Source organism: Thamnophis elegans, chromosome 9, assembly GCF_009769535.1.
Source record: "Thamnophis elegans isolate rThaEle1 chromosome 9, rThaEle1.pri, whole genome shotgun sequence".
Classification (NCBI taxonomy): Eukaryota; Metazoa; Chordata; class Lepidosauria; order Squamata; family Colubridae; genus Thamnophis; species Thamnophis elegans.
Genome location: NC_045549.1, coordinates 256,211 through 272,418, shown reverse-complemented (window position 1 = coordinate 272,418; position 16,208 = coordinate 256,211). Strand labels below are relative to the sequence as shown.

At 61.0% G+C, this 16,208-nt stretch overlaps 1 protein-coding gene across 3 annotated transcripts; it reads right to left on the bottom strand.

The window, feature by feature from the left end:
- Positions 1 to 355: 355 nt before the first annotated feature.
- On the bottom strand, positions 356 to 15,061 carry RTKN (rhotekin). 3 transcript variants are annotated; one of them, XM_032224488.1, is made up of 12 exons: positions 14,547 to 15,061; positions 6,939 to 7,138; positions 6,256 to 6,317; positions 5,110 to 5,163; positions 3,938 to 4,055; positions 3,415 to 3,636; positions 3,233 to 3,327; positions 2,952 to 3,058; positions 2,681 to 2,806; positions 2,107 to 2,272; positions 1,721 to 1,825; positions 356 to 1,099 (listed from the first exon to the last, which is right to left on the bottom strand). In XM_032224488.1, the coding sequence occupies exons 1-12, from the start codon at positions 14,655 to 14,657 to the stop codon at positions 723 to 725; spliced, it is 1,743 nt and encodes a 580-aa protein (XP_032080379.1). In that variant the 5' UTR covers positions 14,658 to 15,061; the 3' UTR covers positions 356 to 722. The 3 variants fall into 3 exon arrangements, 2 of the variants coding, with proteins under 2 accessions (XP_032080379.1, XP_032080380.1); XM_032224489.1 differs by lacking the exon at positions 14,547 to 15,061 and adding an exon at positions 9,406 to 9,547; XR_004255982.1 differs by having other exon boundaries at positions 1,011 to 1,099; positions 1,385 to 1,825.
- Positions 15,062 to 16,208: the final 1,147 nt, after the last annotated feature.

Sequence of the window (16,208 nt, the reverse complement as noted above, 5' to 3'; positions counted from 1 at the left end):
AGGGAGGGGTGGGGACATCTGCCTCCCCCAGACTGCAGCCCAGGAAAAGGCAGGTCCTACTCCATCCTGGCCTCCCAGACTCCCCTCCCCCAAAGCCTCGGGAGATCGGTTGCTGGGGGGGGGGTGGAGAGCAGGGTTTGCAGCAGGTCGTTCCTACCCCAGAAAGGGGCTCAGGCGGAGGTCTCTCCGCTCTCTGCCCTGGCAGGAAAGCCCAGCCTCGACTGTAACCACCCCTGTGCCCCCCTCCCTCCCCAGCAGTGGAGCAAGCCCTGCAGAGCCCAGCTGCCAAAGCCCCCCCCCCCCTCCCAGGGACTCTGCCAGCCCCTCCCCAACAGACCCAGCCGGCACTACAGAGGGCAAGTCAACACACTTTAATGCATATCCACAGGAAGGGAGGCTGCCGCCCTCCCGCTTCCTCCTCCATGCAAATCCCTGCCGCCTGAGGAGGGGGGGGGGTCAAGGCAAATGGGGACCCTTGGCCCCTGGCAAGGAAAGAGCTCGGCCTCCCTTCTCTTTCAACAGCAAACCTTCCAGTTTCCTTACAGGGGAAAGCAAGGGGCTTTTCTCCTGCAAAGGGAGTGGTCTGGCTGGGGGGCTTTGCCTCCCCACCACTCTGTAGCCAGCTGCTTCTCTAGCCAGGCCGGCCCCCCACTGGGGTCAGGGGTGGGGAGGGCGGCCTTGGCAAAGCAAAGAACAATGCAGACCCTCCATTCTTGGCAGCCTCAGACCTGGGACTGCAGCCACAGGCGAGGGTTGAACCAGGGCCGGGCCGGGGCCTGCAGGGTCCGCTCCGAGTCCGGAGTCGAGCTGCGGCTGCTGGAGGAGCCTGAGCTGGAGCAGGAGGGGCCACGGGCCTTGGGCGAAGGGGAAGGCGGTGGGCGCCCTGCACGCCCCTTCAGCCTGCTGAGCTTGGCGTCCAGCGAGAGAGTGCGAGGCCGGCCCCAGGGGGGCTGCGTGGGGCCGGTGGTGGAGCTGCAGCTGGAAGCGATGCCAGGCGAGGAGTCCTCAAAGAGAGAGAGCCACACGGGCTCACCCAGGTCGGAGACCCGCCGAGCCAGGATCTCGGTCACCACCTCAATGTCATCGGCCGGCTCAATAGCTGCAGGAAAGGGGGAGAGGGGCTCCGTTAGAGGCCCCCGAGGCTCTCCTGGCTCCCTCAGGGACAGCCCCCACCTAGGAGAGCTGCCGTTCAGCACAGAAGCACTCGGGAAACGGCCCTCTGGTCAGTTGGTGGGTCCGGAGGGCGTTCAGCCACCTATCTACTCCTCCTGCCTTGCTCCCCACCCTCCCCGAGGTTCCCTCCAAGGCATAGCAGCCCTCCTCCCTGCGGCTGGGGGTGCTCGGCCCAGCCCTGTCGGCCCCTCCATCGGAACTGTTACTTCACCTGTCACTGTAATAGTTGGACAGAAGTGCCCGAATCTCTGCAGAGACAGCGTTGTCCTGCAACAGAAGCCCCTCGCAGTTGGAGGGTGGCCCCCCAGCGCCAGGGAGAGCTGGGGCAGGACAGACAGACAGGAGGGACATGCAGAGAGAGGAGAGCAGGAGGAGAGCAGAGAGTTACAGACACAGACACTGGATGGGGGGCAAGAGAGACCCTAGAGGGTGGAGCTGGAAAAGGGGGCAGAAAAGACAGAGACCCTCCCCTCCAGATCCGGGAGGCACGCGTGGCCCTCACTGCCCACACTTCTGCCCAAGGGATGCCAGCCCCGGTCAGCCTCACCCATCTCGTGGTACAGGGATCCCTGCTTGGGCAGCAGCGTCGGAGGCCGGCGCGGAGGTGGCACCTCCACCGTCATCACTTCATCGCAGCAGTGCTTCCATTGGCCTGGGGGGGGGGAGCACGGAGGAGTAAAGGGGGGGGTCACCTGGCTTGTGGGGGATGTGTCCTATGACATCATAGGAAGTCTGGCCTTGGAGCCCCCCCCAGTGTTCTTGGCTGCAGTGGGGAGTGCCCCAGACCCAGCTCAGAGGTGAAGGTTGTGCCCTGATGACCCCCAGACACCAGACCCCCCTGTGTCTTTGGACGGCTGCCCCATCCTCGGACTCAGGGTTGCGTCCAGAGAGACCTGGTCCCTTTACCCCCACCCCCACCCCTCCTCCACTCACTCATGTCGTAGAAGTGCTGCCAGAAGACTTCCATCCAGCGCTGGGCCTCCGCGGGGGACTCTGCCTGCAGCGTGTGGGTCACTTCCTCACCTCCGTAGTGGTTGGTGACTGACATGCAGCGGACGGGGCCCCTGGGGCTCTTCTCGCTGGCCCGGATGCGCGTCTCCTGCCCAGGGAAAGAGGCCTGGGGCTCACCCTGGCTGTGGGGCAGATGCCCTGGGCCGTGGGCTGGGCCAGAGGCAGGAAGGGGCCCAAAGCGATGAGAAACGGCCTCCCTTCTCCCAGGGCGTCAGGAAGGAAGGGAAGCCCAGGAATGGGGAAGGCTGTGGAAGGGGGTTCTGAGTGGGGGAGATTAATAGCCAGGGTGTTTTCCTTGATCCGAAACCTGGCGAGGGAGGGTCCCAGCCCGCCAGCAAAGAGGTGGCATGGGGGCGGGCGAGGGAGGGCAGTCTGGGAAGGTTTGCTCAGCTGACCCACATGGACAGTGGACACCAAAGGGCCTGGGGGCTTATTTGCGTGCGTGCCCAGAGGAGCGGTGCAGGGCTGCCCATGAGCCATGGGGTCCCAGCCGAACCTTGTTGATGGCAATGGTGAAGGCAGCCTCTTCCTGGCCCTCCGCATCCTGGGGGCGCCGGTAGCAGAGAAGGTTGGTGCCACGCAGGACGCAGAAAAGCCTCGGCCAGTCCGGCTGCTCCCCCTGCTGCACAGACAGGCGGCAGCTGCCTTGACGTCCCTTCTCCTTTCCCCCAAGGCCAAAACCTCCCTCCCAGCACCCTGCTCAGCTCGGGCGTAGGGTGGGGGCACTGCGTGTCCCCTGGGAGTGGGGGGCTGCTTCCCTCCCTTACCTGCACTTTCAGGAAGCCCGCCATCACCTGCTCCACCATGCAGCTGGGCTGGGCCACCACGCGACAGCAGAGGCTGCCGTAGAGGGGCAGCCAGAAGGAGCTCTCCTCTGGGGGAGAAGGAGGCGTCAGGCGGGGGCCGAACTGGAGGTTCAGTAAAAGGTCTCCAGCCACTGGCTCAAGCAGGTGAGCAGCCGCTCCTCAGCCTCCCAAGACCCCCAGTCGCCCTGGAAGGGCCCCGACACCAGGTGCCAGGAATGCCCACAGCCATCTTCTGGGCCTACCGTTGCCAGTGATGAGCAGGTCATGGGTGCGAAAGGCGTCCTGGACTTGCGGAAGGCCAAGGTGGGCACAGGCCAGCAGTTGATACTTGGGCCCCCTGAAAAAGAAGGGGCGCCCTGCTGGTGAGGCAGCTGGGGGGACGGGGGGCTGCAGGCTCCCCCAGGTAGGTGAGGAGGGTACTCACGCTGTGCTGGGGGCTGGGGGTAGCAAGAGCGGACTGCACCCCCCGTTGCTGCCTGAGCTGCTCCCGTCCAGGGCAGCCCGCATCTGCTTCCCCGAGGAGCGCCCCAGGGAGCTGCTCAGGCGGCTGGCGAGCTTCTTGGGGGTGGCGCCAAGGGCCGAGTCCTCCTCAAGGGCGGCACTGTACAGCTCAATTTTCAGCTCAAAGCCTGGAGCAGCCTCGGTGCTGGGGAGAGAGGAGGAGGAGGAGGAGATGCCCCACACAGGCTCTGAGCACAGCCAGGATCCCAGCTGGCCGGCCAGAAGCGCCAATGCGACCTTCCAGGGGCCTTCAGGTTTCTTCCTGACCCTCCCTGGGGCACCGATTTTGCCATTCCCACCAGGCCCCGAAACGCCCAATTCCACCCGAAAGGCAAAGTGCTGGGGACCCGTCGGATCTGGAGTCGGGTGGGCCCCCTCCTCCCCTTCCCTGCCTGGGACTGAGGCGGGATTGTCAGTGAGTGGTCAGCCAGGGAGGCGAGGCTCACAAGAGCACCGAGGTCTCAAAGCAGATGTCAGCCAGTGTCCTGTCCACCAGCACCATCTCCGTGTCATAGATTTCTGTGCCGATTTGCAGCAGGCAGAACACCGCGCATCGATGCAAATCTGGGAAAAAAGGAGGAAATGGGGCATTTGGTGCCCCAGCTGCAATACACACACACACACACACACACACACACACACACACACGTGTTTGATCAGCTTCTCTCAGAGTGGCTCCACAGGCGCTGGAAGTTTCAGAGGACTCTTCCAAAGTACGGGAAGGGCCTGCTGATCCCTGGGGAGCAGCGGCTGTTTTAGCCCCGAGTCCTGGGACAGAGCTTAGAATTGCCTTCTGCCTCAGACGGCCCTGTCTTAATTGGCAGCTGTCATTTCTTTTTCCCGTGCTGCACCCATCCCCTCCCTCTCCACTCCTATTCAGCGGCATTCCAACTGAGCCAGCGGGGCATAAAATGCAGGAAAAGCAAAAGCCGCATTAACACTTCCATCCACCAGGGGGCCAAAGCAACCTGCACAAAGTGGACTCTCTACAGCCGCCTTTTCTCTGCCCTGCAAACCCCCCCCCCCCCCCCGCCAGGAAGCAGCTGTCCCAGGCATGGGAGGGGTCCGTGGGGGAAAAGGCCCATTCCCGGGCCCCTCCGCAATGGGACCCCCAAGGGCACTGAGCCCTTCAGAAGGAGCAGGACCCCATGGAGACCCTGAGATCAGCTCCCACAGCCTCCTCAACCGTAATTCACACACACAGCCGTCTCCTTGGAATGACGGGAGCCGAGACCACCTGAGGGGAGCCTGGGCTGGGAAGGGCCACTTCTGCGCACCCTCTTCTGTTCAAATGCCATGCCAAGTCAGACAGCGGACAGAGCAGGCCGGCCGGGCATCTGCGGCATCACAGACATCGGTCAAATAGGGCCGTCCTTTCTTTCTCAAAGGAGATTCCAGCTAAACTCAGCCTCGTGGCAGCTTTGAATCAAATGCTTGTCTAATCACAAAGTGTGATTTGACACACAAAGGAATTTGTCTCTGGTGCACAAGCTCCTTCCAAGCTAGCAGAGCACAGTGCCCTGAGGGAAGTCTGTGGGCAGCTGCTGGGTTCAGTTGGGGAGCGAACGGAAGGGGGGAGGAGACGGACCATGTGGGGAGCACCAGCGAGGGGACTTACCCCCCTTGTTCTTGAAGTATTCCGTGTCCTTCCACATCAGGGGGATCCGGAGATCTGGAAAAAAGGGAAGAGAGCTGCAGACCACGATCTCTAGGGCCACACGTGGCATTAAGGCCACCGATGATGCGCGGCTCGCTTACGGCCACCAAACCCGCCTTTGAGGCAAACTAAATGCAGCGCGGTGGCCTCGTAGGCCGCGACCGGCTCGCTCGGCTTCTGCTCTGCCTGCCTGCTTTGGGGGAAAAGCTTCTCTCCCGAGTGGCCTCCAGTGGGATGGCTGTGGCGAAATTGCCCACCTTCAGCTCAGCCCCCTCCAAGGGACCTCTGCGCTTCCCTGGGAGCAAGGTAGGGAGCAGATCCCTAGCCTGAGCAGAAGCCGGGCAACCGATCCCTCGGGCGAGGCCAGGTCGGGGAGCTCTTCAGCAGGGCCTGCGGGGGCTGCTGCCCCACGCCAGTCCTGGCTGTGCACAGGCTGCGCTTTGGGCTGGGGGAAGCCTCGCCTGCCCCCTGCCCCCTGCCCTGGCCCCACAGGTCGAAGGCACCGGAAGCTGAGCCTGGCTGGGCGAGATGGAGCCGGAATGGAAGGGTGGGATTAACTGGGGAAAAACCAGCATCTCTGCTGGAGAAAACGCCAGTTGCCATCCCTTGACTGGAAGACGGTTACAAAAACGCCAGGGGGGCCCTGCTGGTTTCAAAGGCTGCCTGAAGGGTCGGGTCCACCTGCGGTGCAGGCGGGAACTGGGGCAGGAGGCGAAGCTTTGCCCGGCTTCCTTAGCCCAGATGAGGGGAAATGAAGTTGGGGCAGTGGGGGTCCTTCCTCCTTCAGTGAGATTCTTCTGTTATGCCTAGCAAACTTTTCCTGATTAGCAAATAGGAATGCTAATGAGACTCTCATTCGACTGTCAGGATCCTCGTCTTTCAAAGCCCAAAAGGTGAATTTAAAAAGGGATTTGTTCTCTTAACCAATTCGCTCTCTGAGGCTGGGAAGGCGTGTGCCGCCTTTAAAATACCACGTCCCATGGAGAGGTCAGTGACTGGGACAAGACCCTTCCTCCCGTTCCTTTTCTTGCCCACCGAGAGGCTGGCCTGCATGGGGGGAGCAAAGCTCGGCCAGGCTTGACCCCTGGAGACCAGCCCCCTCCTTACCCGAGACACAGACTCGGCCCCGACATGGTAAGCGACCGTCCGTGGATCCAGCCTCAGAAGGACTACGTTGTGGGGCAGGATGGGGAGGAGAGAGTGAAAGCAAGTTTGATTACACCAACAACCACCACAATCATGAAAAGCCTCTGATACCAGCACAGAGTTCATGGCCCTGGCTGTCCCCAGGCAGAATTAATACCAGGGGGACGGACGTGGAGAAGGGAGTCGTGACCCGTTTTCACCTGGACGAAGCCAAAGGAGGGACTGGGCCGGGGACTCAGGGCAGGGAGGTGGGTGGGTGGGGGGTTGCTCTGCTGTCTGCCCAGCATGGTGGAAGGGAGGTCAGAAACCCTGAAGCTGCCAGGAGGATAGGCTTTCCCCGCCCCTTCCGCACATTCCCCGCTCCCGGGGCTCCTTCCCAGAGACCCTTCCTTGACTGCCTCCCAATCCCCACGGAAGGAAGGGGCAGGGAGGGAAAGGAAAGGGCCGCCAGGGGGAGGGAGCCAGCCGCCTCCCCTGATGCTGGCAATGGAAGGGGGGGGCTCAGCAGGTTTCCATGGCAACAGAACCCAGCAGGGCGTGGGGGGACTGGCCGGGAGGCGGTGGGGGTGGGTGGGAGGGAGCAGCTCAGACTTTCCAGGCTGTCTGCACAACCGACCCAGCAAGGATACCGGAGGCCAACTCACCGCCGAGCCATGTGCTGCATCACCTGCGCCTCCTTCATGCGCTGCAACTCCGCCATGTAGGCCAGGATGCGGCTGTTGCAGACCAGGAGGCTCTTGGTCACCTCCAGCGTCTGCGGCCGCTGAGTGCATGCCGCCAAGAGCTTGCAGGCCCCCTCCCGCATGCGGATCTCGTGGTCAATTCTCTTCTGGAGGTCTGTGCCCTGGGGGGGAGGGGAGGGGACGCGGCTGAAGGTGCAAAGGTTTTGGGGTGGGAAGGGGGTCTTGGGACAGAAGGCTCTGGAGGTGGGTGGAGGAGGGGAAGCCGGTGAGCTGGCCTGGTGCCCAAAGGCTTTAGGGGCCGGTGGGGAGAGAAGTGGCGGCCCCACAGAGCCCCCTCCCTCATCCGCTTGCAGGGGGGTTCAGGGAAGAGCCTGGTGCCATAAGAGCAGCCCCACATCTTTGCCCTCCCTCCTTTGCCCTCCCTCCTTTGCCCTCCCTCCTTTCCCTCCCACTTACGGAAAGGCAGCTTTGCTGTGAAAGGAGGCATTTCACTGCAGGGGGAGCAGGGATCCGAGCCCCCCCCCCCCAATGTCAGGAAGAGACACTGCTATAAAATGGGGGCTGAGGGAGCCCACAGTAGACCCTCCCAGTGAAAATCCTCACCCATCCGGCAGCCTTCAGCCCCCCACCCCAGTCTCATTCCCAGCCCTTTTCAGACTGGGGGGAGTACCTGGCTGGCCATGGGAGGGGGGCAGCTTTTGCAGCTCACCCGCCTCTCGGCTTGGAATGCTGCGGGGGGGAGGGAGGGGGGCAGCTCTTTTTGGGATGCCCCCTTGGCATAGAGGCCAACCCAGAGGAGGGAGGAGAGCAGGAGGGATCGTGACCCCCCTCCCCTCAGAGCCTTCATTGGGACGTAGAGAGGTGCCCCCCCCTCGGAATGCGCTCGGCCGCCCCCAAAGCTCTGGCTATTCCGGCAGCCGCCCCCTCCCCTTCCCCCAGCCCTCACCATGGCCGGCTTCCCGTTCTCCATGCCGCCGGCTCATACCCCGAGGCCGCCTCCGCCCCGTTCGCTCCACTGCGGCGAGCTTTTTCTGCGGGCGGCAGCTGCACCGGCGGGGAGGGGGCGCCTGGGAAGGGGCTGCGGGGGGGCTGTGACATCACCGCTGCCTAAAAATAGGCCGCCTGGGATCTGCGGGGGCCCCGCGAGGAGGAGGCAACTGCAGAGGGACCCCTCCCAAAGCCCAGAGCCGGGGGGGGGGGCTGCCTTCTCTCCCAGCAGAGAGGGGGACCCTCATGGGGGGGGGGGGTGATGGACAGAGAGGGCCCGATCCGCTGAAGGCTGAGAGAGCAAATGGGGAGGGATCCCCTCGGGCATTCGGTGCCAAGGCACAAGGATTTCTGCTCTCAGGCAGGGCAGCCTCCTCCCCAAGGGGCCCCTCCCTTTCTCTCCAGCCTCATCTGCCTCTATTCACCCAGAGACCAGGTGCCCCCTCTGCTGCCAGGACAAAGGGAAAGCAAAGGGGTGGGGAAGCCTCCTCAGCTCAGGGAGGCAGCAGGGAGACCCAGGCCCAGGTTGAAGGACCCCTCCCCCCCAAGGAGACAGCTGTCACCTCCGGCTCTGGGCCCTTCCCTGGCTCAGCCATGCAGTTGGGGGGGGGGGGGTCTGAAGGCTGGACAGCTGCAAGCAGCAAATATTCATGCCTCTGCAGCCATCATGGGGTCATCCCCTCCCCCGAACTCTGTGGAGCCACCTGATGCCCTCTTAGGGTCCCAGGCAAGGTGTTTCCTGATCAGCATTGCCCCTTTCCAAGATCCAGGAGGGCAATGCGAGAGATGCCACCGCCTTCCAATCCTGCCAGCCCCCCACAACTCCTCCGCTGGGCAGCCAAGCAGAAACACGCGGAGTTCCAGGGCTCCGGCCACTGCAGGGCACACGGCCAGGAGGCCCTGGGCAGCGCCCACCAAGCCCGCATGCCCACTGACCTCTCAGGCCAAGGGGAGCGGTAGAAGTCACGGGATGCAGCAATGTCACCAAGGAAGCCACAGGCAAAGCGCACGGCAGCCGCGGTTAAGAGAGCCTAGCCCAGGGAGCCCCGCGAAGGAGAAGGGCCCCTGCCGGAGGTGCCAAGAAGCTGCCGGCTGAGAACAGCACTGCTCCCCTCGCGTGAGGACCGCTGGGGACCCCACCGAGACCCAGGGGAGTCAAAGGCCCATCCTGGAAGGCAGCCACACGGTTGCCACCGAAAATGGAGGGACACATCTGCAAAGTCCATGCCCTCAGTTTGCAGCCCCTCCTTAGAAACGGGCATCTGCAGGAGGGGGGGCTTCTCCCAGGCCCTCCAGTCCTCCCGCAGGCGCCCCACGAGTCACACTGGCGAAATGGGTGACCCTATAAATTGAAATACACCCACCCACAGGCCGACCCACAACCACAAACTCCCCCCCCCCCACCGGCACCCTCTGAAAGCAGCAACGTCCAGCATGGTACCTCCAGGCTGAGGGCGATCTGCCGGATGTAGAGCATGTTCAGGTCCTCCAGGATGTGCAGCTTGTCCTGCATTGCCCCAGGCCCCCTGCGCGCCCCCCTCCCCGAGGCCCACCTGGAGGTGTGGCTTCAGAGCAAAGACCCCCAAGCCTGGCTTCCCATGGAGCTGGAGCCCAGCAGACCCTGGGGCTGCTTCTGAGGCAAGGTGGAGGGTGGGAGATGCCGCAGCCTCACTGCCCCGGCCCCTCTGTCAGCAGATGCCGGTCTCCTGGGCCAGCTGTGGAAAGAATAGGCCCTTTCTTTCGTGCCAGCCCAGCAGCTCCAACGCCCACCCTGAGAACAAGCAGCCACTGTGCCTGAAAGGGCAGGGCTGGGGGGCCCAGAGGCTGCACCCAGCTGCCAGGCAGGGCACGGCCCTTCCCCTCCAGGCTCTGCAGAGCCAACCCCCTGCCAGCCAGGGCCGGGGGGGGGGCTCCCACTGCCCACGCATGGCTTCACCGAAGGGCCGGTTTGGACTGAGGGGCTTTGGGGTGCCCTGGGCAGGCAGATGCTGCTGCCCCCTGCTGACCAGCCCAGGGACTTTCCTCCGCTCTCCGGAGCCGAGAGTGCAGCAGTGGGGGCTCTGCCCCGCTAGCCCTCCCCAGCTCTTACCTCCTACGCGACGATGGCTGCCTTGCTCCTGTCCCCCTACCCTTACCTCCTGGGTCGTCGCAGGCGCTCCATGCACAGGAAATCTGCCTGGCTCCCCCCTCCCCACACCAGCCTTCCTGTTCCAGCTCATCTTACAAGGGCCGCCCCTCCTAGCTGGCTTCTCCAGCAGCCTCGCCTCCCCTTCAGACACGTCCCTCCCTCCCGCCCACCCTGCGATGGAAGGAAGCAGGCGGGTGGGCGGGCAGCCCCTTGTCCCCGGCGATCTCGGCCAGGGGAGCCCTCTCTGCCCACCAACCCCAGCCAGGCACCGCCTTAGCTCCAGCCCAGAAACTCCTCTGCCTTCTGAGGTCCAAGCCCCAGCCAGAAGCCCACCAGGCTGTGCCAGCCCTCGGCCACCAGAGGGCAGCCAATGTCCCCTCAAGGGCCAAGAGGAGAAGCTGAACCCCCAGGGAGGTGCCAGGGGGCTCCCGTGCCCACCTCTTCTGCAACCAACGGCCTCTTTGGGTGGCTCTTCCTGGGGTGCCATCCTTTGTGAGGCAGGGTGGAAAATGTGGCCTGGGCAGGGGAGGGGCTGCCCTTCTCCTAGGGCTGAGCAGATTGGTGGGAGGGGGGGGGGCGCAGGAGAGATCTGGCTATGGATTCCGCAGCCCGAGCCTCCCAAGGGGGTCCTTGGAGATCATTCTTCAGTTAATTTAACCCCCTTTAATATGATCCAAGTTAATGGCCAGCCGGGATTTCCCCAGGTAAGAGATCTGCTCCACAAACTTCCCTTTCCAGCCCTGGGACTGAATGTCTCTATGGAGCTTCTCAGCCACCCAGGTCATGGTTGCCCCAAAGGGGCTTCTTCAAGAGCCAGCTGCATTTTCTTCTTCTTTCCTCTGAAGACAATTCACTTCTCATCCAAGAAGCTTCTTCAGTTCTTCTCCTCCAGAGCTGAAGAAACTTCTTAGCAACAGACATACATCTTCACGGTGCTTTCCAGCCCAACTCTAAGAGGTTTACAGAGTCAACTTATTGCCCCCAACAATCTGTGTCCTCATTTCACCCACCCCAGAAGGATGGAAGGCTGAGTCAACCTTGAGCCTGGTGAGATTTTAACTGCCAAATTGCAGGCAGCCAGCAGGCAGCAGAAGGAGTTCTTGGATGAGAAGCGAAATGTCTTCAGGGAAAAGGAAAGAAAATCCTCTTGGAAAAGCACCTTTGGGGCAGAGCTGGGACTATGAATCCAAAGAGCCTCACCCACCCTGCCCCCAATGCAGACGGTGGGAGCTGTGCAATGGGGCTGCAGGCCTTGCCCGGGTTTTTCCTCCTCCCGTCTCTTTCCTAAAGCGGCCCAGCCTGCCATCTGCCTTTCTCACAGCTTCCGGTTCCCCAGCGCCTTTCTCTGAGCGAATGGCGGCCCAGTTTTTCCCTGAGCAGTTTTTCCCCCTCACGGCTTCCCCCAAATTTGAGCCGCATCCACCATGCGGCTGACTGGGTGGAGCATTTCAGTCATTCCCAGCTTTGACCATCATGAATGATTTTCTATGATTGGCCAATTCACAGCCCACATCTGAGTTGTCCTTGAGTGATCCACCCTGGTCCCAGCCGAGATCCTCAAGGGATCCAGAGTGAGAAAAGGGTCCATTTACCTCCCTCCACCCGGCAGTTCTTCCTCTTTGCCCGGCTTGCAGCCCAGGAGGGAAGAGATACACACCATGGGCCCAGCCCCCACCTCCTCCGGGGCCTGCTGAGACTTTCTGGGTAGATGGGCAGGGCAACTTCCCCTCCTGTGGGATCCAGCTCCCTGTCCTTCCATCCATGCCCTCTATGGGGTTGGACTAGAAGACCTCCAAGGTCCCTTCCAACCCTATTATTCTATGTTTTACCTGCACTGCTAGAAGAAGTTTGGGCTGGACCATATCAAGTACTTCTTGCGCCTAGCAGGAACCTTATAATATCCCTGCACCTTCCCCCCTTGGAAACGGCACCCCCCCCAAGGAAAACCTAGCCATATTTTAACATTTGCCAGTTACCTGCAACCTGGCTGTTTTTCAGAGCATTTGGGACTTCCTGTTCATCATTTTTGTAACATATACAGCATTTGCCATTTCCCTGCACAACTCAGACAGGCTACTTTGAGAATTCCCTAACTTTCAAGTTCTAGGTTTCATCCTGGATCACTTTAAATTCCATTATTCCATATCTTTCTCTGATCCTCATTTTATGCAGAAATCATTTTCTTTTGTGAATTTTTCTTAGCCCCTTTCACTTTCTTCCACCAAGCCTTCTTTCCAGACCTTCTGTTAGCACAAATCTGCACCCTCCTGTTTTGTTCTGCAACGTAATTTACTATCCAGGTGGGTGTGTCCACTTTCAACTTCCATTATTCAGGTTGTAAGGAGATTTTCAGCATAAATGAATCGAGTAAGGATTTTTTTTTAATTTCTATCGTGCCCTTCGCCATCTGAACATACAAGCAGAGGTTTGCTTAAACAGTGAATTTTCTAAGCAGAAACTCCCTTTTCCAATCATCTTAATCTCTTATGACCCCCAGTGGCTCTTCTTCCTTCATATCCATCCACTTAGGACACTTTCTACAATATATTTTTCTTTTCATGCAATTCCTTCCCAACTTTTTTCAGCTGCTCCCTTAAATGCAAGTATCACCAACCTACAGTTTCCTACGTCACAATGATTTTATTCATTTGTACTTTATAGCCCTTCACTTCAACTCCACTCATCAGGATCAGGCACACACACCCCTGTCCCCTTCATATGTCGTCCTCTTTCTCTTACTTCTACAGACAGACAACCAAAGGGTCCTTCTCTCTTTCACCGGTTAGTTCATGCTGTTTACCGTTGACCCAAGTCCAGTCTTCTATGTCATCAGTCCTCATGGGATCAGCCAAAGACGCTGCCCTCCATGCCCAAAGGGGCCCTGGGCCACGGAGGCTATTATCCATTATCCTTTGCAGGAAGTCAGAAAAGATGCAGAGCAGGTGATTAGTCTCAGTGGCAGCTGGGCTAATCATGCATAATTTCCTGTCACAGAGGGACAACGGTCCTCCTTGGGACTTGAACCAGCATGGCACAATCCAGTTTTATCCCAAGCACGCTGACCTATCTGAGGCAAGCTAAATCCTATTCTAACAGACCACCTTGCAAACCATGATATGCTGCCTGGCTTGTACCAAATGGCCCCAACTGGGCTTACCGGCTTCCATAACTGTTAATCTACCAAGATTCCTGCCTGACCAACGCTGGGCCTCAAGGAGCAGTTGGTTCCTACAACATCCAGACGCTGCTGCCCCATTTTATCCGGGCTTCACGGGAACTGCAGGAGGCGGCTAGGCCTGCCAGGGACCCTTCCGCAGCCCTCCAGCCTGCCTCTCCACCGTGACAACAAGCCCAATGGGACAGATGAGGAGGCCCAGAGACAGCTGCACTGTGGCCATGTGCCTCACACACTGGACTACCCCATGCCCTTTTCTGTCTGTGTGGCTGGGAGCCCAAGATACATTTCCCCCCACAATCAGGTGAACAACCTGCGACTGGATCCAGCAGAGGCTCCTGAAGGGAACTTCCTTAGCCTCTGATGGCAGCAGGGGAGAAAAAGAAGCACCGAAATTTGAACGTGACTACAAATAAAGCTCACATTTAGTACCCCCCCCCCCCGCTAGAATTCCTTCAAAACGGCTTCAGGGTTTTACCACAATGAATCTGCTTCTTTGGGCCTCCTTGTCTGGGGAATTCTTCTGCCAACCAAGGGAGAAAAAGCGGCAGAAGGGAAATGGAGCGGCCACGGCGGGCCAGTGGGATCACAAAGCCATCTCAGGACTTCCCAAAGGCCTGGAAACCTCAGCAGTCACCCAGGCAAGAGCCACGTTCTTCCTGCCCCCCAGCCCTGGAAAGGCAGCAATTCCTGGCGTCCCCACAGGCAGCCCCCTGTGACCACAGCTCCTTCTCCCTCCCGCAAAAGCCCCAGGGACGTTGCTCACCTGGGAGCCAGAATCAGGCTGGGTCGGAGCTCTGGACACCTTTCCAGATTTGGGGTGTGTGTGTGTGTGTGACCACACAAGACCTGCTCACCTTCCTCCCAGATCCTCTCCCCAGTCTAGATGGGAAGCTGGGGGGTCGCTGCATCTGCCCACTCTGCGGCCTCGGATCCCACCCAGAGACCCCCCCCCACTCGGAATCGGCGGCGCTCAGCTGAAGACGCGGATTTAAGCAGGCAAAAGCCCAAGGCGGGGGAAGCGGCGCGGGGGGGGGCTTTTCAGGAGGGGAGGGGAGGAGCTCCCGCGGGTCCCCAGAAGGGCAGACGGGGAGGCGACCGAACCCCTCGCGCTTACCCGGTCCCGCTCCGCCCTCGGAGCACCTGCCCGCCTCCCGGAGCCCCACAGGTGGGCGGCCTCCGCCGGCTCCTCGGCGGCCCTGGCGCAGCCGCCCCAGCCCCACGCTTCCCACGGCTCATAGCGCCGAGCGCCTCCCGGCCGGCTTCTTCCCCGCCCTACCTGCTCGGGCTCGGCCAGGAGGCTGAGGCGGAAGCGGCCCCGCCGGATCTCCATCTCTAGCGCGGAGCCGCGCGCCACCGTCGCCCTGCTGCGGTGGTGCCGCTGGAACATGGTCCGGTCGCCGGGCGCTCCTGCCGCCCCCGCAGCGCTCTCGCCCGGCCTCCGCAAGGACTTGGCCTCTGGGCGGCCCCTCGCTTTCTGCCCGGACAGTCCCCGGTTGCGCCCGCCGGCCCACCTGGGCGGGATCGCGGCTCCTGCCCGCCGCGCCCCAGCAGACGGCGCCGCCCCCGCGAGTTCGGCCCGCAGGGAGCTGAGCCGCCCCGCCGAGAGCGCCTCCCCGCGCAGGGTTCAGCCGCTGCCGGGAGGGAGGGAGGAGGTGCCGGCGAGACCGGGCTGCCTCCGCGGAACTTGGTGGCTGAACTCGCCCAACTTGCAACTTCGGAGTCTCCGCTTGGCGCGAGCAGCGACTCCCCGAGCAACTGAAGCCTGTTGGGCGCTCACCGGCCGCCCCGCCCTGCCCTGCCCTGCCCCGCCCGCTCCGGCCCTCGGAAAGAGCGGGGGAGGGCTGAAGGCCGGTGCCTGCAAGAGAAGGGCCGGGCCGCCTGCCCAGAGCCAGCTGCGGAAAGGACTTGCAGCTGCGGGGGGGGGGGGGCAAGTGAGATGCGGTGGTGGCCCCGCTGGAAGACTCCAAAGTCCCCGCCGACAGCTGACAAGTGGCAGGTGGAGGCTGGCCTCCTCGTGCCCCGTTTTTTGACCTTCCTTGCAAGGCCAGCCTCGGCCAAGGAGATGCCGCTGGCTTCTTTGGCCTTGAGGGAGGGGCGGGCTGGCTGGCCCCAAGCAATGGAGCCCCCACCCAAAGACAAGGGCGCCGGATGACAGGCTGTGGATCCTGCCTTACTTCTGAAGGGCTGCCAGATTTTTTAAAACTGCCAGTTTGGCTGCAACAGGATTAATATGAGACGAAGGATCTGGGTTCTTACAAACGCCCTGAATCCTAGCAATGGTGGCTTAAGGGTGACTCTTTTAAACTCAAAATGGAAGAGTGATTTAGAATAGAATAACAGAGTTGGGAGGGACTTGAAGGTCTTCTAGTCCACCCCCCTGCTTAGGCAGGAAACCCTACAACATTTCGAACAAATGGTTATCCAATCTCTTCTTTAAAATTCCCAGTGTTGGAGCATTCACAGTTTCTGGAGGCAAGAAGTTCCACTGATCGTTCTCACTGTCAGGAAGTTTCTTCTTAACTTCCAGGTTCTTTCTCTCATTTATTAGTTTCCACCCATTGCTTTTTCTCCTGCCTTCAGATGCTTTGGAGAAGAGCTTGGCTTCCTCTTCTTCGGGGCAATCCCTGAGGTATCGAAGATTGCTATTGTGCCTCTCCTGGTCCTTCTGTTCATCAGACTAGGCATACCCAGACCAGCCATTTGCAGGATAGGACCCATGCATGGGATGAGTCGTCCCGGTCTGTGGAAACCTGAAAATCAAGGCAGGGTCAGAACTGCAGCCTCTGTTACCCCCAGTAGCCAACGCAGCTTCTTCTGGGGTTCTCTTTACCCTGAAGCTTCCATGCCCAAACCTGGAGACGCCTTTGGCCTCCGGACACCAAGAGGAGAGGCTTGAGGAGGAGGAGGCCCTGCCGGTCTTCTTCATGGGGCCTGGAGG